Source organism: Leucopleurus acutus (assembly GCF_964270905.1).
Source record: "Leucopleurus acutus genome assembly, chromosome: 8".
NCBI classification, from domain to species: domain Eukaryota; kingdom Metazoa; phylum Chordata; class Mammalia; order Artiodactyla; family Delphinidae; genus Leucopleurus; species Leucopleurus acutus.
Window position 1 is genome coordinate 39,835,590 of NC_139151.1, and position 25,340 is coordinate 39,860,929.

The 25,340-nt window shown below is 38.6% G+C and overlaps 1 protein-coding gene across 3 annotated transcripts in view; it reads left to right on the forward strand.

Moving 5' to 3' along the window:
• Positions 1-25,340, forward strand: part of MRE11 (MRE11 homolog, double strand break repair nuclease) — a 66,033-nt gene that overhangs the window by 31,369 nt on the left and 9,324 nt on the right. For 2 of the 3 annotated variants that reach the window (XM_082845550.1, XM_082845551.1), the window contains exons 12-17: positions 802-902; positions 2,130-2,303; positions 8,040-8,096; positions 15,581-15,800; positions 16,715-16,798; positions 24,759-24,817. In XM_082845550.1, coding sequence (XP_082701676.1) covers positions 802-902; positions 2,130-2,303; positions 8,040-8,096; positions 15,581-15,800; positions 16,715-16,798; positions 24,759-24,817 — 695 coding nt within the window. Of the gene's footprint in view, positions 1-801; positions 903-2,129; positions 2,304-8,039; positions 8,097-15,580; positions 15,801-16,714; positions 16,799-20,711; positions 20,811-24,758; positions 24,818-25,340 lie in introns of those variants that run through there. The other variant, XM_082845552.1, reaches the window with a different exon arrangement.

The following is a 25,340-nucleotide window of genomic DNA, read 5'->3' on the forward strand; positions in this document are numbered from 1 at the left end:
CTGTCATTTTATCATTGTGTTTTCCACACCAGGTCACACACGTGCTAGACAGTTAATATTCATTTCCCTGACAAAGGTTATGAGCAGAGCACCTACTGGACCCTATGCTTTTTGACTTCTTGCCCAGTATTCTTTTTATTCCGTACCTGCTGTTTTTTGAGACAACCATCCTGCCTAGGAATGAAGCAAATGTGCTTTAAACCTACTTCCCATTTGTCTCACAGAATATTAAAAAAGTTTGTGTTTAATGGCCAAGATTTAATTAAATTAATTTTGCTGTTTCATCAAGGACATTCTTATGTGAAACTGGCTTTTTGTTTTGTCTTGTTTTGAACTGTGAGTACAAAGTGATGACTCTCAGTAGAACTCAGAGACACTGCCTTGACTCATCCCAAGGAACCGGCAGTTTTACCCACGACTGCTTTTGTATCATCGGTGCAAATGGCAATACGGTGGAAGAGATAAATAACGTCTTAGTATTATTATGAACGTACGTTTGACCTTAAGCCCCCTGAACCAGTATGGGGGACTCCCAGAGATCTGTGGACCACTCTGTGAGAATAGCTCCAAGAGACATACTACTTGGAGATTTGGAAAAGAAATACAGACTTTGGGGAAATGACTCTAGATATTAGCAAAAATGACGTTTTTGCCTCAAAATTTACTGGGTTGAGCAAACTGACAGTTGATAAAGTTTGGCCATACCTCCTTCACTGACAGCAACCTTCAGTGAGTTTGGGCACTTTAACATTAAAAGAGAAACTGCTACTTTTTTTTTTTTCATGGACTTCTTTTTTCTAGGAGAAGAGATCAACTTTGGGAAGTTCATCACAAAACCTTCAGAAGTAACAACTCTAAGGGTAGAAGACCTTGTGAAACAGTATTTTCAAACCGCAGAGAAGGTAATTTCTTAGTTACAGTTCTCAGTTTAGATAATGGCTATCTTATAATAACAGATTTTAATTTAAGATATGTGTAATTGATAGTTTAAACAAAATGAATCCTCAGAATGTCTCCATGAAGTAAGCAGGGTGACAATTACATTCATTTATAGTTATTACGTATCAAGAAAAATAAGTGCTTAATTAATGTCAGTCATTAATATTGTTATTATTGTGTCTATTATTGTCAGTGTTGTTATCCTCTTTCTTTTTTATCGCTACTACCTAAGTCTGAATCCAGGATTTAATTTTCTTGCATCTGGATGTAATTTCAGAGTTACTTTATTAATAAGCCACTGGATGGTGAAGCTATTCTTATTTTTGTGGGTATATGCCACTTTGAGATCCTCTGGTTGTATTAGCTTCCTACAGCTACTGGAATAAATGTCCACAAACTTAGTGGTTTAAAACAACACAGGTTTATTACCTTACAGTTTTTGTAGGTCAGAAACCAGACACTGGTCTCACTGGACAAAAACTGAGGTGTTGTCAAGGCTGTGTTCCTTTCTGGAAGCTGTAGGGAAGATTCCATTTCCTCATCTCCTCCAGCTTCTGGAGGTACCCGTGTTTCTTAGCTCCGGGCCCCCTTCTTCCATCTTCAAAGCAAGCAACGCTGGATCTGTCTGGCCGTCATTTCCCCGGATACTTCTCTGTGACTCCCTTCTTCGGCCTCCCTCTTCTATTTTCAAGGATGCTTGTGATTGCACTGGGCCCACCTGGATAGTCCCTGATAATCTCCCAGTTTTGTAGCAACTGGTTAGCAACCTTAATTCCATCTGTAACCTTAATTCTCCTTTGCCATGTAACATATTCACAGGTCCCAGAGATTAGGATGTGGACACCTTTAGGGGCCATTTTTCTGCCTACCACACTGGTTAACCTGCTCTCTTAGTCATCAGCTGCTATCTCTGGACTCTGTGTCCCAGGCTCTCAGGCCTCTGCATTTTCACAAGTCCTGTACTCTACTCCTGTTTCTTGTTTTTACTTTACTTTTTCTGGCCCTTAATATTTATCAGTAGGCTTAATTACCATCCATTGATTTATTTTGCTTTGCTGTGTTTTCCCTCCAATAACTAGATGACTTTTTTGTCTTTTTCTCTGGTAAAATTATTCTGTAATTTTCCTTGCTTATACAGAATTGTTTTGTAAGGAAGATGCTGCATCCAGTGATTTATATGTCTCTTACAGAACGTGCAGCTCTCACTTCTAACAGAAAGGGGAATGGGTGAAGCAGTACAAGAATTTGTGGACAAGGAAGAAAAAGATGCCATAGAGGAATTAGTGAAATACCAGTTGGAAAAAACACAGCGATTTCTTAAAGAACGTCATACTGATGCCCTAGAAGATAAAATCGATGAAGAGGTGAGTAACTAATTTGGGGTGGAAAATCTATTATTTAGATAGTCTCTCCTTAAGAGTAGCTCTAAGTTTCTTTCTGGTAAATCACTAACTTCACTGATTTGTTTAGTTTCCTCATCTATAAAATTGAGATCATAAAGTGAGGATTAAATTAGAAAATGTCTAATAAGTGTCTAGAACACAGTCTCAAATATGATTGAAACCCAGTGAATGTTAGTTTTGTTGCCCATAGCTAGTATCTTCTCTTGAAGATCATGAAAGTGCTTTAAAATGAACCTCATAGGGTGAAAATGTCTGCTTATCTCAATTTTTTATTAAGTTTTGATTGAGATTTTGAATTTCATCTAGGAAATGCAGTCCCTCTGAGCATAAAAGCAGAGGAAAACTCTTTAGATTTGACTACATAAAATTTTTAAATGTTTGCATGTCAAATTGTCAAAAAGCAAAATGAGAAGGTATCGACATGGAGAAAATATTCGTATGTGGGCAGAACAAAAGGTTAATATTCTTACTACATTAAAGGGCTCTTATGAATCTTAAGAAGAATATTAAACATTTCAATAGAATAATGAACAGAGGACCTGAATAGGTGGTTCACAAAAGAAATATAAATGGCTAATAGGCATATGAAACTGGTATTTAACCTAGGATAATCAAAGAAGCCCAAATTAAATGTATTTTTTATCTATCAAAGTGGCAACAATTTGAGAAAGATACTTAGTACTCTGCTGGTAGGAGTATCAGAGTTTGAACAGCTGCAATGAAAAGCATTTTTGCCTTCTTAAGCATGTCAAGAAGCTTAAGATTTGTCCTTTAACTCAGCCCTGGGAGATTTTCCTAAGACAATAATGAGATAGAGATTTAGAATGGGGAGTAATTTATGTCAGTTTTATCTGCAGTGGGGAAAAGTTGGAGATGTTTTGGTAAAATAAATGTTGGCACATACACAGTATGGAATACTATGCAGCTATTAAAAATTACACTTTTGAAGAACATGCAAAAGTATTTTCAGTGTTAAGTGGGAAAAGAATTCCAAAGTGGTAAAACTATACACAATGTGATCCCAGTTATTTTTATTTTATATGTGAGTGGGTGCGTGTATGCAAAGAATGGAAGAAGATATTCCAAACATTATCAGTGGTTATGCTCAGGTGGTGGGATTATAGGGGATCATTTCCAGTATTTCCCAAATTCCCTCTGAGCAGAAGAACACAATGTTATGTTTAAAACTCATTCCCTTTTACTTTTATTTTTGTGCTTTTAGTCATTTAACATGATTCTTTTAAAGCCTTATGGTGTCGACTAATGTACAACCAGTAATATTAAATGCCAGGTACTTTGACAGGGAAGGCAGATAATCCACACTCTAAAACTACTTACCCTGTGGCTCTGGATGTGTTAGGTTCATAAATTTTTAGCATGGGTGGATTTGTCAGTCAAGTGCCGTAAATATAACATGACCATACCCACTAAATGTAAAATGCAAAACTGCAAAACTCCTGGGAGATAACATAGGAGAAAACCTAGATGACCTTGTGTATGGTGGTGACTTTTTAGATTCAACATCAAAAGCACGATTCATGAAACAAGTAATTGATAAACTAGACTACATTGAAATTAAAAACTTTTGCTCTGCAAAAGATAACGTGAAGAGAATGAGAAGACACGCCACAGACTGGAAGAAGATAGTTGCAAAAGACAAATTTGATGAGGGATTATTATCTAAAATATACAAAAACTCTTAAAATTCAACAATAAGAAAATTTAATAATCCAATTAAAAAATGGGCAAAAGACCTCACCAGACCAAGGAAGGTAGTCAGTTGGCAACTAAGCATATGAAAAGATGTTCGACATCTTATGTCATTAGGGAAATGCAAATTAAAGCAAGAAGATATGCCACTACACACCTGTCAGAACGGCCGAATTCCAGAACACCGACAACACCACATGCTGGTGAGGATGTGCTGCGGCAGGAACTCTTAGATTGCGAGTGGGAATGCAAAATGGTACAGTCACTTTGAAAGGCAGTTTGTCAGTTTCTTATAAAAGTAAACATACTCTTCCCATACTCTCCAGCAGTCGTGCTCCTAGGTATCTACCCAAAGGAGTTGAAAACTTATGTCTAAACAAAAACCTGCACATGATATTTATAGCAGCTTTATTCATAATTGCCAAAACTTGGAAGCAACAAAGATGTACTTCAGTAGGTAAATGAATAAACTGTGAAACATCTAGACAAGGGAATATTGTTCTGTGCTAAAAAGAAATGACCTATCAAGCCATTAAAAGACATGGAGGAACCTTAAGTGACTATTACCAACTGAAAGAAGCCAATCTGAAAAAGTAACTTAATGTATGATTCCTGCTATGTAACATTCTAGAAAAAGTAAAACTATGGACATAGTACAAAAATCACTGGTTGTCAGTGGTTGGGCAGGGATGGGATAAGGGGATGAAAAGGTGGATTCACAGAGGATTTTTAGAACAGTAAAACTACTCTGTATCAAACTGTAATGGTGGGTTATACATGTATACATGTCATTATACATTTGTCCAAACTCATAGAATGTACACCACCAAGAGTGAACCTTAAGGAGTTTAGGTGATATGGAGTATGGAGTGTCAGTATCGGTTCATCAGTTATAACAACTGTACAGTTCTGGTGGGGGATGTTGATATTAATAGGGGAGGCTGTGCATGTATGGGACAGGGCTATATGGGAAATCTCTGTGCCTTCCTTTTAATTCTGCTGTGAACCCAAGCTGCTCTAAAAAAGTAAATAAATAAAACAAACAAACCCTCCTTCCCACCCTCCACTCCCCAAAATGATCATCCACACCTGGAATGACTTTTGAGAGAGAGAGAGAGAGAGAGTGTGTGTGGGTGTGTGGGGGTGTGTGTGTGTAGCATGGTGGCTAAGAGTATGGACTATAGACCAGATGACCTTACTCGCTATGGAACCGTCAGTGAAGTATTTAACCTCTCTGTGCCTCAGTTTCCTCATCTATGAAATGGGGATAATAGAACCTCATTCAAGGTTGTTGTGAGGATTAAAAGAATACATGTAAACCCTCAGTACACTGACACATAGTGCCTGCTCGGTATTTTTACTCTGATGCTCATTTCTCTTCTGTGAATGACTCAGTGCTTTTGATATATCACATGCCACCTCGAGCACTGTTACATGCTGTGCCGTCTTTTAAAAAAAATATTATTCCTGTATTCTTCCCCTTCTACTGAATCTTAACAAACATGCTGCTATTTCTTTCAACAAAACTCGAGCCTAGATCCTATTTCCCTTTCGCTGTTATTCTATTTCTTTTTTCCTCTTTTATAGCAGAATTGCTTCACAGAGTTTTCTGTATTTGCTGCCCAGATTCTTCGCCTTCATTTTTCTCTTAAATCCATCTATTCAGGGGGTTCGACCCCCTCTTTCCAGTGAATTTACTCTTGTCAAAGCACCAGTGACCTCCAGTGCTAAATCCATTGTCCGTTCTCCATCTTAAATCTCACTTGACCTCTTCTTAAAACCTTTTTTCCATTGGCTTTTAGGGCTCCACACTCTTCTGGTTTTCTTCCCAGCTCACTGTCTGTGTATTCTCAGTCTCTGTTGATTCCTCTCACCTCCCCAGCCTCTTAAGTTGGAGTCTCCAGAACTCAGTCCTTGGACCCCTTCTTCATCTACATATTCCTTTTGTATTCTCACCCAGCTTCCTGGCTTTAAATACTGTCATCTGGTGATGACTTTTCAAAAGTCTAGCCCAAACCTCTCCTCTCAACTCAAGACTTATGTAGCCAACAACCTGCTAGACCTTCCACTCGGATGTTTAATAGACCTCTCCAACTTCCAACATTCCCAGTCTGAATTGCTGAACCGTAGCCCCTGCTCTACCTGTAGGGTTCTAGTGGAAGCACTATTCTTTTCATTTGCTCAAGCGGTAAACCTTGAAGTTATCCTTGACTCCTCTTTTTCTGTCACCTATATCCTGTCTGGAAATCCTTTAACTCTACCTTCAGAATATATACAGAATGTGACTATTTCTCACCACCTTCATCTCTATCAGTGGTCCAAGGCCTGGCCATTTCTCACCTAGATTACTCCTGTTGCCTCCAAACTGGTCTCCTTGTTTCTGCCTGTGCTTTTCCTCCACACTCTGTTCTGTCCTCAGCTCAGCTGAGCTGTTGGTGATCCTAACATAGTTTAGATGAAGTCACTCCTGCCTAAAAACAAAAGTCCTTACAGTTGCTCCCAAGGCCTTACTCAATGTGGTTTCTGTTACTTCTTCATCCTCATGTCTGCTCCAGCCCAGCGACCTCCTTGCTGTTTCTTAAACATACCATGCTTCTGCCCCGGTGCCTTTGCATATATTCTTTCCTTTGACTGGAATGATTTTCCCCAGTTATTTTCAAGGTTCATTCCCTACCTTTTAAAATCTTTGCTACCTTCTTGCTTTGCTGCTTTCTCCGTGAGGCCTTTGATGATCATCCTGTAGCCTCTGTCCGCACTCTCTGTCCCTCTTCCTGCATTACTTTTCTCTGAGCACGTAACACCTTTTGCAAAGATTTCACAGGTTCACATATTTGAAAGGACTCATAAGACTCCACTGAACATACTCACTTAAAGATTTTATTTAAAGGCAACTGATAACGGTACAGCAAGAGAAGGAGTATAGGCAGGCATTAGGGATCTGAGAGATACCAGGCGTCTGTTTCTCATGTCCTTATATGCACACAGCAAACCCGAGACAGAACACCAAGATCTGTGCAGAAGTTTCCAGGGAGTCTTTTACGCCTCTCTGGTCGCATAATCAAACCACGCTGTCTAACTGCTCATGCAGGTTGAAATCCGTCAGTAAATAATTTGGCCCTGGGAATGCCAGAGGCTCCTCAGAGGTAAGGGTGGAGCTTTCTCAGTCTAGCTGTAAATTAACTTGATCCTATACACTTTCTAAAATACAACATAACTTTTTATTTTGTTTCTTATTTTGTAACACACACACACACACACACGCACACACTGATTGTAAGCTCCATGGAGGGCAGAGTTCTTGACCATTTTGTTCATTATTGTATTCTCAGTTCCTGCAATAGCACCTGGCACATAGCTTGGCTCAGGAAATATGTGCCGAGTAAATTATTAAATAAATGGAGTTTATTTCTAGCTATATAACTATATTATAAGAGCTTTGTGAGCAGGAACCAGTAAAAAAGGAAGCTTTGTATCCTTCATGGCACCGGGACCAGGGTTGGCAGACAGCAAACATTTGGTGGTTGGCTGTTAGCAAAATGGATCTTCAGGGGCCCACCCACTTCAGATACCATTTCAGAGAGCCTCCTGGATGACTTGCAGCCAGGTGCCCAAGAATGATTTGAGCAGTGTAATAATTCAAGCCTATTAAAAGAGAGGTTTTTGTGTTTAGCTCTTTTACTGAACTATAACACCCATAGGACATTAGAATTTTCTCCTTTGCAGTCCGACAGGCTGTTTTTCAATGACTTGGAGCATTTGGTCAGCAGGTAATATCATTTTGCTTAGGGCCAGTTTTTCTTAGAGCACATTTCTGAATTTTTAATGTAAGTCACTGGGGGAATATGACTTCTTTAATCTTTTGTGAAACAAAACTATACTTGAATTTCCGAATTTTACGTTGTAATGGAAAACCTCAGTTAATCAGTTTTATATTTACATAACAGACATGTTTGTAACATTTTCGTGATTTATTCTGTTATAATCCAGGTACGTCGTTTCAGAGAAAGCAGACAGAAGAATGAAGAAGATGATGAAGTCCGAGAGGTAATTTTTCTGAAAATTCCTTTATTATATGTCAGCTTGTTAAATCAGAATAAATAGTAGGTTTATTTAGAGCAGTCAGTCCACAGGATCTCTTTTGGGTGGGTAGGACTGAGCAGGCGTTGGCTGAGGACCGCTGCCTTTGACTTATTCCAATTCGGCCTATGAGTATTCGGCTTGCTGATATTCTCTTTTTTTTTCCTTTTGCTCTTGTCGAAAACTTACTTAATTGTGCATGTGTGTATGTGGTGGGTGCAGGCATGGAGGGGAGGCGCAGGAATAGTAGCCCGAAGAGCTCTTTTTAATGAAAATAATTCCCAACTGCTATTATAAAATAATATAAAATTTAAACATAGAATTGCCACATGATCTAGTGATTCCACTTCTGAGTATTTACCAAAAAAAATTGAAAGCAGGGACTCGACCATGTATTTGTACACCAATGTTCATAACATTATTTACAATAGCCCACAGGTAGTAACGATCCAAAGTCTATCAAAAGTTGAATGGGTAAACAAGATGTGATACATACATCCATTGGAATATTCTTTAGCCTTAAAAGGAATGAAATTGAAGTATAGAATGGAACATACTATATCATGGATAAATCTTCAAAACATTATACTAGGTGAAGTAAGTCAGACATAAAAGAACAAATACTATGTGATTCCACTTACATGAGATACCTAGAGTAGTCAAATTCATACAGACAGAAAGTAGAAGAGTGATTATCGGGGTTTGGGGGAGGTGGTTAGGGAATGAAGGGTTATTTAATGGGTATGGAGTTTCAGTTTGGGATTATGAAAAAGTTGTGGCAATGGATGATGGCAGTGGTTGTACAACAATGTAAATGTACTTAATGCCGCTGAAATACACACTTAAAAATGGTTAAAATGTCTTACCCCTAGGTTCTTCATGACATTTTTTTTTTCTTAAATTCCATATATATGTGTTAGCATACGGTATTTGTCTTTTTCTTTCTGACTTACTTCACTCTGTATGACAACCTAGGAGTAAGACAGGAATAAAGACATAGACCTACTGGAGAACGGACTTGAGGATATGGGGAGGGGGAAGGGTGAGTTGTGACAGGGCGAGAGAGAGTCATGGACATATACACACTAACAAACGTAAGGTAGATAGCTAGTGGGAAGCAGCCGCATGGCACAGGGATATCGGCTCGGTGCTTTGTGACCGCCTGGAGGGGTGGGATAGGGAGGGTGGGAGGGAGGGAGACGCAAGAGGGAAGAGATATGGGAACATATGTATATGTATAACTGATTCACTTTGTTATGGGGCAGAAACTAACACACCATTGTAAAGCAATTATACCCCAATAAAGATGTTAAAAAGGTTAAAATGGTAAATTTTTATGTTACGTATATATTACTACAAAAAAGTACAATAATACTAGGGTAGTATATTTTTAAATCTCGCAAAAAGTATATGGAAACATTGTCTTGCCATTGGCCCTATGCCTCCACTCATGAGATAAATTCATAGAAGTAATGTAGTTCAAAGATACCAGTAAAGTCCACAGTCTGTTGTACAGAAGGATGAAGTATTATCTGAGTATAATGTTTGAGATGCTAAAATGAAGATGTAGTATTTAGACAAAGGTAAAGTATGAAATTTGGCAATGATGATAATTCATTCAAAGAAGTAATAATCATAAAAAGGCATGTGTGTTTTAAATTTTGCTAGATTCTGCCAAGTCACTCCAAATACGTTACACCAGTTCCTCTCCCGACCAATAGTATTAGGGAGTGCTTATTTCCCTGCATCCTTCCGGCCATGACATATTACTACATCTTTTGATCTTTACAAATCTAAGTGGTGAGAAATTATTTCTTACTGTTGCTTTTAACTCATACTACTTGTATTACTAGTGAGTCTGAGCAATTTTTATGTTTAATAAGTTATATTTATATGAAACACCTGATCATGTTCTTTGCATAGAATATTTTTTTCTTTTGCCTAGGGCATTGGTCTTTCTCTAATTGGTTTATAAGAGCACTCGTTTCGTTATATAAAAGAAGTATCCACTTGTTCCTGAGAGTTTTTTGTTTGTTTGTTTAAATCCAGAATGGGTAATGAATTAAGAGCTTTGTTGGCATCTGTGAAGATAAGCATGCAGGGTTCTTCCTCCTGTGTTCTGTTAATATGGTGAATTATATTATTTTCTATCCTATTATTGACCCAACCTTAGTATCACTTTGTGAAGCCCCTGATAATAGGTGTACTGGTCTTTCCATGCGCCCCAGGATTCCTTTTGTTTGCTTTGATATTCATGAGTAAGATACTGTAATTTTCCTTTTGTACATGCAGTCCTTTGTCAGTTTTCAGTACCATGTTATGCTGGCTTTATAAAAACCAGCTGAAAGCTTTCTTTCTTTATGCTCTGTTCCTATTGAAATAGCCATGGAATCATCTGTTCTTTGAAGGTTTGGTAGAATTTACCTGTGAAACTTTCTGGTTGTGATCCTTTTCGGGAGTGTAGTTCTTTTAAGAATTTTCTCAAAATGTTGTTAATTAGTCTGTTGACACTGTCTATCTTTTTTTGATTCAGTTTAGGTCATTTATTTTCCAAATTACTTAGAATTGAGCAAAGTGTTTTATCACAATTCTTTTAATTTTCCTTACATCTTTTTTCCCCTCCATTCTCCTTTCTTTGCTTTAATTTAACAATTCATTTTAAAATTTTTCATGTGTTCTGGTATGCAGTATTTTTATTATCATTTTCTAGGTATTCTACAATTTTTGTTTTGTTTTGCAGTTTGGAGTCCAGGCTTTTGTCTTATTAATTTCTAATTTTATTGCATTGTGATTAGAAAGTATGATAATATTCTTTTTACTATTTAGGATTGATGTTTTTCTTAGCATCCCATTATATATTGGTTAAAACATTTCATGGGGTCTTGAAAAGAAGTATATTGTTTATTTTCAGAGTACAGAGTTCAACATGTATCAGCTAGATCTACCTTATTATCTAATTTAGGTCTCCTTTTTTCTTTTAAATATATATATTTTTTATTTTATTTTATAAATTTATTTATTTATTTTTGGCTGCATTGGGTCTTCGTTGCTGTGCGCAGGCTTTCTCTAGTTGCAGCGAGCGGGGGCTACTCTTCCTTGTGGTGCACGGGCTTCTCATCGTGGTGGCTTCTCTTGTTGCGGAGCACAGGCTCTAGGAGCATGGGCTTCAGTGGTTGTGGCACGTGGGCTCAGTAGTTGTGGCTCATGGGTTCTAGAGTGCAGGCTCAGTAGTTGTGGTGCACGAGCTTAGTTGCTCCGCGGCATGTGGGATCTTCCTAGACCAGGGCTCGAACCCTTGTCCCCTGCATTGGCAGGCAGATTCTTAACCGCTGTGCCACCAGGGAAGTCCCTGTATATGTATTTTTTAATGTAGAGCTAGTTCTTGTTATTCATGGTAGTTGTGTTCTATAAAGTCACTGTAAACACTGAGTGAACACTGAACTGTTGCTCCTAGGGGAAATATAGGAATAGGTTCCTGCCAGCCACTGGTTACAACATTTTTGTTAACTGATTAATACATAACCCTTTCCATGTGTGTTTCTGTTTTAAGACCTTACTCAATATATATCATTGATTCATTAGCATTGAACTTGTGGCCCATTCAGTGCATGCCTTAATGAAGCATATATGACACATGTGTTTCCTCCATAAGGCACATCACAGCTTCTTGCACTTAAGAACCCTAGACAGCGCTTCAGCACTACACTGGGGGCCGTTTTAAAAGTAAAAACCCCAGCTGAAAGCACAAAATTGTGAACACGGCACTAAACGTACTGTGAAAAGGATACTCGTTTAAAGAAGGCTGAGTGTCGCCTCGTTCGACCTCATCTGGGAAGGTGTGTGTCAGGCGATTCAGAATTTGCACCTCTCTGCACGTGTCCATGAATGACCACAAATGCATCAGGGGTTAGAAATAAATTTTGGCAAGTAGGTGAATTTGCATATACGGAGTCTGAAAATTATGAGGACTGGCTGTACTTCATCTGGGGCAAGAAAGATGAATTGAAATCTTTTTCAACTATTTTTTCTTTGTATCTTTTTGGTTGTATTCCCTAAAGTTTTGTTCTTTTGGAGTTGTAATGCCATGTTGAGCCGTTCCCGTAGTGACTTAGCTGTTGTTTCACTTCAGCAAGTTCATCAGCGTGAAGCTGGGTTACCTCCACCTCTCCCCACCCGCTGCACTCCTGCTTCTGCCCTGCCTGCTCTGTGCTTATCTCCTCATCTAGCCCTGTCTCTCCATATTTCATGGCACCACACAGAGCTTAGAAAAGCTCTAGATGCCTGTTCTTAGACCCAGAACTAGTCATTCCAAGCAAGAGAGACTGTTGTCATGGCCTCTTGGCACGGGTAGATCAATTTTGGAGCTCTCTACACTGTCTGAAACTCTTCTCAACTTTCTCCCTTAGCTAGGCCAAATATTCACTATACCCATTAACTCTTTCTCCTAGGTTTTGTGTTTTGTGGGTGGAGCAATTTTCTAATTTTATTCAAAAATGTATTTTTAAAATTTTTGTTCTCCTTGTTACATTTTGATAGGTTTAAAGGAAGAGATCAGGGCAGCATTGCTCTTACTCTGTTTTTAATCAGAAAATCTATATTCATTTCAGAGTTAGGATATTTCATTAAGTCTCAAACTTGTCTTTTCTAGACAGTTTCTTATCAAATTAAAATTTATTAAGTTAAAATCTTGGCCCTCACATTTTTATTATTTTCCAGGCGTTCAACTGTTTTGTTCTACCTAATTCTTTTTACTATATATTTGTAAGAGATTATTGCTTATGTTTTTCTGATTACAAAAGTAATATTTTAGAAAACGTACATTGTAGCAAATTTGAAATATTCAATAATAATGAAGAAAACAAAAAGCACCCTAAAATTTCATCACCCAGAGATAGCAGCCAGTTTCGGTGAGTTTTTTTCTTTTCTTTTTTTTTAGTTTCATGAAAAAAGGAATCACTATCTTTTATTTAAATCCATACACCTAAAACAAATATCATATAATATCACTTATATGTGGAATCTAGAAAAATGGTACAGGTGAACTTATTTGCAAAGCAGAAATAGAGACATAGATGTAGAGAACAAACATATGGACACCAAGGGGGGAAGGGAGGGTGAGATGAATTGGGAGACTAGGATTGACATATATACACTACTATATATAAAATAGATAACTAATGAAAACCTACTGTATAACACAGGGAGCTCTACTCAATGCTCTTTGGTGACCTAAATGGGAAGGAAATCTAAAACAGAGAGGATATACGTATATGTATAACTGATTCACTTTGCTGTACAGCAGAAACTAACACAACATTGTAAAGCAACTATACTCCAACAAAAATTAATTAAAAAATATAAATCCATACACCTATTCTCAGTCTTCATCTGGGTTGAACTCTCAGCAACTTTTAAAATAAAACTATTTTTCAAAAAAAATTTAAGAAAACAAGTCCATTTACAAGAACATCAAAAAGAGTAAAATACTTAGGAATAAACCCAATAAAAGAAACATAAGACGTGCACAATAAAAATCATAAAATGTTGCTGAAAGTAATTTTTAAAGTCCTAAAACAAAGTACTAAATAAATGAAATGATATCCCATGTTCATGAATTGGAAGACTTAGTACTGTTTAGATGACAGTAATCCCCAAACCCCATCTGCCTCTTTTTTTTTTTTGGCAGAAATTGACAAACTGATCCTAAAGCAATGGTAATTAAAACAGTGTGGTACTGGGATAAGGCTAGACAAGTAGATCCATGAAACAGAATCAAGAATCCAGAAATAAACTCTGACATTTATGGTTAATTGGTTTTCCAGAAGGGTGCCAAGATATTTCAATGGGGGAAAGAACAGTCTTTTCAACAAATGGTGTAGGGACAACTGGATATCCATATGCAAAAGAGGCTGGATCCCTATATCACACAGTATAAAAAAATTAGCTCAAAATGGATCAAAGAAGGGAAAAAAAGGATCAAAGACCTAAATATATGCATTAAAACCATAAAACTCTTAGAAGAAAATATAGGAGTGGATCTTTGTGACTCTGGATTAGGCAATGGCTTCTTAGATATGACACCAAAAGCTCAAGCAACAAAAGAAAAAATAAACTTGATTCATCAAAACTTAAAAACTTTTGTGCATCAAAGGACACCATCAAAAAGGGAACAGACAACCCAAGAAACGGAGAAAATATCTGCAAATCATATATCTGATAAGAGTTCGATATTCAGAACAAATAGGGAACACTTATAACCCAACAATAAAAAGACAAATAGCCCACTTCAAAAATGGGCAAACTATTTGAATAGACATTTCTCCTAAAAGATACACAAATGAAAAGATGTTCAACATGATTAGCCACGAAGGAAATGAAAACCAAACCCACACTAATACACCACTTCGTACCCATTTGATCTTTTGTCGGGTCTTCTTTGCCGCATGTGGATTTTCTCTAGTTGCATCAAGCAGGGACTACTCTTCACTGTTGTGCGCAGGCTTCTCATTGTGGTGGCTTCTCTTGTTATGGAGAACAGGCTCTAGGTGCGTGGGCTTCAATAGTTGTGGTGAGTGGGCTTCAGTAGTTGTGGCTCATGGGCTTAGTTGCTCCGCAGCAGGTAGACTCTTCCAGGGCTTGAACCCGTGTCCCCTGCATTGGCAGGCAGAATCTTAACCACTGCGCCACCAGGGAAGTCCACATCCATGTGATCTTGATGCTTGGAACATTCTTTTTGGGTGGCACGGGGTTCATGACACAAGATTATTTTTCTTTCTCTATAGATTCAGTTACTTTAATTGGTTCTTCACTAGAGAAACAAGAATCTCATAATTGGTTCTCATTACTTGCTTGTAAAGCTCCTTCTGCCGTGCCTCTAGATTCCGCCATTCTTCCTCGGAGAAATAAGCGGCCACATCCTTGTAAGTCAGAGGTAACGGAGCTGGCTTGGCCATGGGCCCTTGCGGTCCCACCAGGCCCCGGACGGGGTTACGGCCAAGCCAGGTGTCCCGGCTGCCCGCGGCAGCCTCCAGCTCCCCACCGACCTCCAGTTTTTTTTCTTGTTATTTATCAAGAGCCCATTGTACAAAGTAGCTCAAATGATGACAGTCTCTTACAAATGGCGGTGTTGCGTTAGGGGCGATTGCCAACATTCCTCCCAGTTCTGAAACTTTTGATTCTGTGAAATTTTATGGTTCCTGATACACATTTTCAAAAGGTCTCATTTTACAGGTATCAGTAGTATTGTAAATTGATCTAACAAATCGTAGGCACTGAATTTGATTGATGGGGGAGGGAGCTTCTCCTGTTTTACATGTTTTAGCATGATTAGTGAAAAATAATAGTTTAGACAGTTTGGCAATATGAAATGTCCATCTGAGTGGCTGGATTAATGACTTTTAGACTGCTGCATTGTCTACTGATGTGTATTTTCCTCTTGTCATCCCTCTTAGGCCATGAGTAGGGCCAGAGCCCTCAGATCTCAGTCAGAGGAAGCTGCTTCCGCCTTTAGTGCTGATGACCTGATGAGTATAGATTTGGCAGAACAGATGGCTGATGACTCTGATGACAGCATCACAGCAGCAGCCAACAAAGGAAGAGGCCGAGGAAGAGGCCGGAGAGGAGGAAGAGGGCAGAATCCAGTGTCAAGAGGAGGATCTCAGAGAGGAAGAGGTTAGCACTGAGTCTTTCTTACACATTCACACTTGGCAGTTGTGTGGGAAATTCAGAATTGTGTTCATATTGGCAGAATTGAGTTACACAGTCCTTTAAAAATTTATTTTTACAATGCATAAAAATGGTCTTTAATGTAATTCCAACATGTACATTTCACGTATATAAATTCTGAATGGCCACATGCACATATAGTTTGAATAGTTCTTACCACGTTCTTTTTTTAAAGAATTTCATAGTGCTTCTCACACATTGGGAATATTTAATAGACATGTTTACTCTCACATGTACAAAGTAATAGTGAGGCAAACACTTAAGGAAAATATCTAGGTAATGCCCACTAACAGCAGGAAGAAAACTCCAGATTATAAAAATTATTATTTTTGAAAACTGCCCCTACACAATTTGATTTTTTAAAGCAATCATTAAATTAATTGCCATCATTGTGTCTAATGTGATACTGTTGTCATTGAATAGGCCAAATAATAGGAGATAGTCATCCAGTGACTTCCTGATGCATTATAGAAATCCATCCCTAGGAATAGTTTTAAATTATTTTTCTATTAAATATTTATCTGTTGGAATTTTAAGCTGTTAAAGTGGGTAGTACTTTAGTTAAAAATCTCCCAGGAGAGAAATCCCCATCTTCTAGTGATAATTGTTTTCATTATCCTTACATTTATAAATTTTTTCCTTACATTGTAATTGGAACAATATGAACCAAGTGCCGCCTAAGAATAGTCTCTGAAAATTGATTGATCAGACTCTAGATGTTTCTTCTTATATATATGTTTGACATTTTACACATAAACTATGTTTTGACATAACTTTATTTAGTGGTGTTTTTTTAAAAAAAACAAAAAAATCCTTAGCCACTGATGGACTGGTATACTGACCGCTCATTATTCTAACAGCAGGCGCTGCTCTGGAGACTTCTACTCGAGGCAGAAGTTCAAAGGCCACTATGTCAACATCTAGAAATATGTCTATTATAGATGGTGAGTATAGACTGCAAAAGATCACCTAGCAGGTACTTATAAATTCCAACACAGGAAGACTCAGGAAAGCCCATGAGTAAACCTTACTGGTTTGTGTTGAATCACAGGATAAATTATGCTGATTTAAAAGCCCTTTGCCATTCATGGAGGCTATTGAAGAGGGTGGGCTCTAAAAATTAATTTTTATATCCCACTTTAGACAAATTTGGTTATTTCCCTTTTATAGAGGGATCACTAAGACATGGAAAAGGCAGTTGGTCAGTGTATCAACAACGATTAAGAGAGGAGGAACTGCTCCTTAATGTACTAAACTTTCTTTCCTCGTGCTCCTTTTGTCCATCTCTACTGTTAGTATAGACTCATGTGAGCTGCATTTAAGGGAAGTTATAGTTAGGATTCTTTGAATTGATTTTGTGTATGTTGCTGTGGTCTAAAAATTAGCCTCAAACTAAGGGAACCTATTTTTATAAACTATTTTAGTAATAATTTAATATAGAAATGTATAAACTATTTTTAATATTACAGTTTATGAGATCAGAGGAAGTTGTAAGTCAGATCTGTGTTGTAAGTTGTAAGTCAGATTTAAAATATATGTTAAAATAGGTGGTGATATATTTTTCTCCCTACCATTCAGAGTATATCCATATGTATTTTATTTATATTATCTTATTATTTGAGATTAATTTTTGACAGATTGGAGAGTTGGACTAAATCTCACAAGATGAAATTTATCAAGGGTAAATATAAACTGTATTTATGTCCAAAAGGACAGCTGCTCAGAGAAGTATATGATATTAGTCGGGAACCAAGTAAGAAAGACTTAGGTCACTAACGTTGTGCAGGTTGATCTAACTGTCCAAATCTAATGGTGCCTTAAGCATTATTAATAGAAGTAATGCTTCTTTACAGCAAGGAAGTTCTCCCTTGTACTAATTGGATGTATCATGCCAAGAATACTGTGCTTGTCTTTTGAAACCGTATTTCAAGAAAGATGTCAACTTTATATGATCATTCAGAAGAGAAACCATATAATATAAAAAATTTGATAGAAGGAACTTAGGATATCTAACCTGGGAAAAATTCAAGTCTTTACAGAAATTAAGTTCTGTTATATCAAAGATCGAATAGATTTGATTTGTATAGTTCTAAGACAGTGGTTTTAAATCTATTTTAAGTTATGGATTCTGAAAGCTGTGTCTCCTATCTTTAAATAAGTACTCATATGCAATTGTACTCCATTTCAAAGGGCTCAGGGACCCCCATGAAGCCTATCCATGGGCTCCAGGTTAAGAACTACCAACCCAATGAGGATAGATGGAAAAGCTAATCACACACAGATTTAAGTTTATTATGTGATAAAGTGGACCTGGAAGGCTTAAGAACAATTTCACCTACTCCCTCTCTTATAGACGAGGGAATTGAGCTAAGTAATTTGCCCTAGGTTGATAAAACCACTAATAGTACTAATAATAGCTAATACTTATGCGACGATTACTGCAGGCCTCTCAACAGCTCAGTGGGATAGGCACTTATTATTTCTCTGTTTTACAGAAAAGGGAACTGAGGCTGTGAAAAGATAGGCAACTTACCCAAGGTCTCACAACTAGTAGATTCTAGAGCTTGAATTGATCCCACATTCTCTGGCCTTCAGAGTGAGTAGGTAACCACTCTACTGTTAGTTTCCAGAGCAAGAGAAGATTAGAGGTTGAGCTACTGGCTCTCAGTAGAGAAGTCTTTGCATTATATGGAATAATCTATCAACCAACATAAAGATGGTGTAAGCTGCCTCAGAAGGAAGTGAGTTGTGACTCCATCAGAGGAAGTTTTCAATATTTTCTGGATGACAGATGACATTGGAGAATGGATAAAAACATCAGCTCTATTAAATGATTCTTAAAGAACCGTCTTATCAAAAGTTCTGCTGCTCTGTTTTTTTTGTTTTTGTTTTGTTTTGTTTTTTTGCGGTACACGGGCCTCTCACTGTTGTGGCCTCTCCCGTTGTGGAGCACAGGCTCCGGACGCACAGGCTCAGCGGCCATGGCTCACGGGTCCAGCCGCTCCGCGGCATGTGGGATCTTCCCAGACCGGGGCACGAACCCGTGTCCCCTGCATCGGCAGGTGGACTCTCAAGCACTACGCCACCAAGGAAGCCCCATGCTGCTGTGTTTTTATTGAAGGATTATTCAGTACTTGAGTAGGGCCAGCTGAGATCCTTATCTTTTTTTTTTTAATAAATTTATTCATTTGTTTATTTATTTTTGGCTGTGTTAGGTCTTCGTTTCTGTGCGAGGGCTTTCTCTAGCTGCGGCGAGCGGGGGCCACTCTTCATCGCAGTGCACAGGGCCTCTCACTATCGCGGCCTCTCTTGTTGCGGAGCACAGGCTCCAGACGCGCAGGCTCAGTAATTGTGGCTCACGGGCCTAGTTCCTCCGCGGCATGTGGGATCCTCCCAGACCAGGGCTCGAACCCGTGTCCCCTGCATCGGCAGGCAGACTCTCAACCACTGCGCCACCAGGGAAGCCCAGATCCTTATCTTTTGACTTTAGAAGTATATTGTCTCTGTTGCCGTTTAGAAAATGGCATTTAGAAAGATGCTGTGACATTCTTGGAAGGTGTAAGATAAAAGCAGAGAAGGGAAAAGGAAGTGAAAAAAGGCAGCACGGTAAACGATCTGGGATGAGTTCAACGTGTAAAAAGCTTTGTGACTTCGGACAAGTCACTCACTCTCCTAGTTTGCTTACGTGTGCATTGGGAATAATCTTGCCATATTGGATTACTCTGGGGATTAAAAGCAAAAAGCCTTGGAATTCCCTGGGGGTCCAGTGGTTAGGACTCCACCGAGGGCCCGGGTTCAATCCCTGGCTGGGGAACTAAGATCCTGCAGGCCACTCAGTACAGCCAAAAAAAAAAAAAAAGGAAAGCCAAAAGCCTGGCACATAGTAGGCTTTTGTGAAATGTTTATATATATAATAAAAAAAGAGAAAACAGAGGGAGTTAGAAAAGGATCGTGAGTAAAATATGAGCACTTCCATGTTAAACTACCAAAAGTTGGTCAGCGTGCAACATAGAGGCATAGACTTTGTAAATTACCTGCCTTTACCTTAGCCCAAACTGCCTTTTCTCATCATGGTTTTGTTGTTCTATGTGAAACTTTCCTTGACACCAGTGGGCAGAATTAATCACTCAGATTGAGTCTTCAGGTTTCCATTGTTGTCGTTAAGAAATGAGCTGTTGGGCTTGCCTGGTGGCACAGTGGTTGAGAGTCCGCCTGCCGATGCAGGGGACACGGGTTCGTGCCCTGGTCTGGGAAGATCCCACATGCCACGGAGCGGCTGGGCCCGTGAGCCATGGCCGCTGAGCCTGCGCGTCAGGAGCCTGTGCTCCGCAGCGGGAGAGGCCACAACAGTGAGAGGCCCGCGTACCGCAAAAAAAAAAAGAAATCAGCTCTTAGTTTAGCTTGTTGCTTTATTTAAAGTAGTCTGTTTCTCCTCCGGCTGGCCGTCTCTGGTGTTCTGTACTTTCACTATGATGAATCTAGATATGGGATTCTTTTTATCCTGCTTAGGATTTATGGGGTTTCATGAAACTGTGAATTGGTGCCTTTTATCATTTCTAGAAATCCTTTGCTCTTATCCCTTCAGATATTACCTCTGTGCTATTCTTTTTCTTTCCTTCTAAGACTTCAATTAAATAAATGTATGACCTATTCACTGTGTCCTCCCACTGGAGGAGGAGTACTAACTTCCCAGAGTAGTTATAAGTGTTAAATGAGCTATGCATAACCATTACTGAGCACAGCACTTAGAAAGAATCCAATAAATGACTGCTGCTGTTAGTATTAGTGACAGTGTTTACAATTAACTCATGATAATGGATGTTTCTATAAATCAGTCTAAATTTGTCTTTTATGCAGTTGATTTGGTCCAATGGTTTTGCAGTTTAACTCCAACATTGGCCTTTTTTTGAAAAACGGAACTGACTTTTTAATATGGTCTCTGACAAAATAACCATGGAGTACTAACTATAGTTACTATAAGTTTGGGATGAAAGCAACTTTCCCTAACACCATACACAAAAATAAGCTCAAAATGGATTAAAGACCTAAATGTAAGGCCAGAAACTATCAAACTCTTAGAGGAGAACACAGGCAGAACACCCTATGACATAAATCACAAGATCCTTTTTGACCCACCTCCTAGAGAAATGGAAATAAAAATAAACAAATGGGACCTAATGAAACTTCAAAGCTTTTGCACAGCAAAGGAAACCATAAACAAGACCAAAAGACAACCCTCAGAATGGGAGAAAATATTTGCAAATGAAGCAACTGACAAAGGATTAATCTCCAAATTTTACAAGGAGCTCATGCAGCTCAATATCAAAACAACAAACAACCCAATCCAAAAATGGGCAGAAGACCTAAATAGACATTTCTCCAAAGATGATATACAGATTGCCAACAAACACATGAAAGAATGCTAAACATCATTAATCATTAGAGAAAAGCAAATCAAAACTACAATGAGAGATCATCTCACACCAGTCAGAATGGCCATCATCACAAAATCTAGAAACAATAAATGCTGGCGAGGGTGTGGAGAAAAGGGAACACTCTTGCACTGCTGGTGGGAATGTAAATTGATACAGCCACTGTGGAGAACAGTATGGAGGCTTCTTAAAAAACTACAGATAGAACTACCATACTACCCAGCAATCTCACTACTGGGCATATACCCTGAGAAAACCATACTTCAGAAAGAGTCATGTACTACAATGTTCATTGCAGCTCTATTCACAATAGCCCAGAGATGGAAACAACCCAAGTGTCCATCATCGGATGAATGGATAAAGAAGATGTGGCACATATATACAATGGAATATTACTCAGCCATAAAAAGAAATGAAATTGAACTATTTGTAATGAGGTGGATAGACCTAGAGTCTGTCCTACAGAGTGAAGTAAGTCAGAAAGAGAAAGACAAATGCCGTATGCTAACACATATATATGGAATTTAAGAAAAAAGAAATGTCATGAAGAACCTAGGGGTAAGACAGGAATAAAGACACAGACCTACTAGAGAATGGACTTGAGGATATGGGGAGGCGGAAGGGTAATCTGTGACAAAGCGAGAGAGAGGCATGGACATATATACACTACCAAACGTAAGGTAGATAGCTAGTGGGAAGCAGCCGCATAGCACAGGGAGATCAGCTTGGTGCTTTGTGACCACCTAGAGGGGTGGGATAGGGAGGGTGGGAGGGAGGGAGACGCAAGAGGGAAGAGATATGGGAACATATGTATATGTATAACTGATTCACTTTGTTATAAAGCAGAAACTAACACACCATTGTAAAGCAATTATACTCCAATAAAGATGTAAATAAATAAATAAAAGCAATGAAAAATTCTTTTTAAAAAATGAAGCTTGGTTACAAAAAAAAAAGCAACTTTAAACTATAGCTTCTACATTCGTATTATAAGTGGAGGAATGAAGAGATAAATAAATGTTCAATGCTATTATAACAAGCTCCATGGAGTGTAAAGATTTGTACAATAGTACTGGAGTTTTATTGGGAAAGGTAGAAATTACACTTATAGCCAGCAGCGGTTGTAAATGAGAGTTATCAGCCCAGACTTTTCCACTGAAGTTTGTCTGCAGAGGATAGTGACTAAGTTAATAAAAGAAGCCTCTGTCTTTGCATTTAATTTATACCATGGTTACCACTGCTGCTACTCCATCCACTATTACTAGCGAAATCATTTGAAGACCTACTACATCTAGGCGCTTGCCAAAACAAATTACGTTAACCACCTCTTTTTATCCTGTCAACAATTTTCAGCATGAAGTATTATTAACACTGTTTTATAGGTGGGGAAACCGAGACTTGAAAAAGCCAAGGAACTTGGCCAGTCACCCAGCTAGTGAGTCCACATGGCTCTAACTCTAAAACCAGAGCTTTTAACCCCCAATACAGTATGTATTGCCTTCCTAACAGAACCGAGTGCTTAATTTTCTGATAATGTTAATTTATCACACAAATATTTATTGGGGATAAAAAGAAAGGAAGGCTCTTGTTTCTTCCAGGAGCCGAGAGTTTGAGGGGTCAATTAGTGAATAACGATTGAGCAGAAATAGTTTTTGAAAGAGTCACGATTGCTGGCCTTTGCATTCAGTTGCCCTCTCCAGCCTTTTGAGTAGAGTAGGATGTGAGGCTAGTGATTGAGTAGGGTGGGTAAGAACTCTGCTTCTGCCTTTCCTTTCTCTCAGGTAGACATCCTAAGATTGGGGATAGAACCTGGAATAGGAAAAATGAGTAAATCATAAATTTGGGCTAGGTGGAAAGATTCCTGAGTTTTCTGACTGGGAGAATTTTGGACTTTGTAGGGTTCTTTGAGCATTTGACTTCTTCAAGTCCTCTGTCTTTTTATCTCCTCTTGCTCTGTTGTTTAGTTTGGGGGTTATCTTGGGGGAAACCTTTTTTTTGTATTAGGAAACTGGTAAGGCGTAGGAGAAAATTAAACCTCTAATTGGCTCTTTAAATTTTATTCTAGGTTTTTAATAATCTGCACTTAATTCCAGTGGGGGTGTGTGTGTGAGGGGGGGGGTGGTTACCCACACCACCAAGCAGTCCTCAGACACCTTCTGGGTGTCCTGCAAGTCAACTCAATTCTGACACTACCTGCCTAGAGACAGCATCAGATCCCACAGGGGAAGGACTCAGTTCCAGAAGACTGCCCCCCTCTACTTCAGATGCCAGTCACAAGTCCAGGTTGTTATCTGTACTTCTGACTAATAGGCTATCAATCAGAGGTCCCCATGACTCCCTCCTTGGATTCAGTTAACTTGCTAGAGTGGCTCCCAGAACTCCGGAAACTAGTTTACTCACTAGATTACTGGTTTATTACAAAAGATATGAAAGGATGTGAATCAATAGCCAGATGAAGAGATGTATAGGGCAAAGCCCAGAACAGAGGAGCTTCTGTCCTCATCGAGTTTGGGGTCCAAGCATGGTGGCACGTGGAAGCATCTTGATTCACCACCCGGAAGCTCTCTGAACCCCCTTCCTTTTGGGTTTCTATGGAGGCCCCGCTACGTAGGAATGATTGATTAAATCATTGGCTGTTGGTGATTGATTCAACCTCTAGCTCCTCTTCCCTCCCCAGAAATCGGGGATGGGACTGAAAGTTCGAACCCTCTATTGCTGGTTGGTTCCCCTGGTAACCAGCCTTTCTCCTCAGTTGTGGTCCCAAAGTTACCTCATTAACATAACAAAACCTTGATGGCTCTCATTGCTTTAGGAAATTAGGGTTTTAGGGGTTCTCTGCCAGAAATGTGGATGAAGACCAAATGTATATTTCTTACTGTGAAATCAAAATATTATAGTTTTGGTCTCAGGAAAAATAAAAATGAACTAAATTTCATGTTTCTAACCAAGTTTACAAAGCTGAAAATGTAAGGATTCATAGGAAGGTTATGGAATGAAAGATAGGCTGTTTTCTAGCATTCCCTCGACTATTTCTTAGGTACTGAATATTTCTAACAAAGTAGAGGAGAATAAGGAAGCGCTTACTGGAACCATGTGGCTCCTACAGGGAAAGAGATTGCCAACTATAAGAGAAGGCAGACCTGAGGAGGGTTACTTTCACTGTATTTGGAGTTCAGTCCATTAGGTGATCAGATTTTATCCTTCAGGTATTTTTCTATAAAATATTTTTAGTGTAGGTGTATTTATGAACACGGCTTACTACTTTATTTGACTAAACCGGGAAATCATATGAGACTGGTAGTTAGACATATAATTCCATCTCCCGATTTTAAAGCATATTAAGTGGTTTTATAATCAGTCATCATGGATTTTTGCAGATAGGACTTAGGAAACCTTCAGCTAAAGAAGTGTGCAAATTTTTCTAAACTTTTTTAAGAATAACATAATGGATGTTTCATCTTTTTCATTATAGCCTTTAAAGCTGCAAGACAGCAGCCCTCCCAAAATGTTGCTACTAAGAATTATTCAGAGGTAAGAAAAAAAGTTTTCTAATTGTGTATCAATTTATGTTTCCTACATTATGATTGTCAGTTCTTTGGTCTGCAAAGTAAATAAAAGAAGAAAAAATGTGGAACATTAAAACTGCAGAGAACTTTACTGATTATCTAGACTGAGGGCTTCTAGGGTTTCTGCGCGGGAGGAGGGTTTCTCTTTTTCTTTCTTTAATAATGGATCGCATGATTGGACACCCATAAATGTATGTACCCAGTAATATTTTTAAGGATAATAACGTTGAACCAAAAGAGTCCATGCATGGAAAACTATGATTGAAGATGGGCGTTCAGTGCGTAGAGAGGTCTTATTTATTGCTGACTTCCTTTTGTTACTTATACTCTCATAATACTCTGGCTTGTGTCTTAATGGCTGAAGCCAGACTCAAGACAAGCTACAAGATCTGAGTCTACGGACCTCTGTGTTCAGCTCTAGATTTAACATGAAACTTCTGCTCTTCCTTTGGATTCCAAGAAGAGTCCAGAATGGACTTGATTCTCCT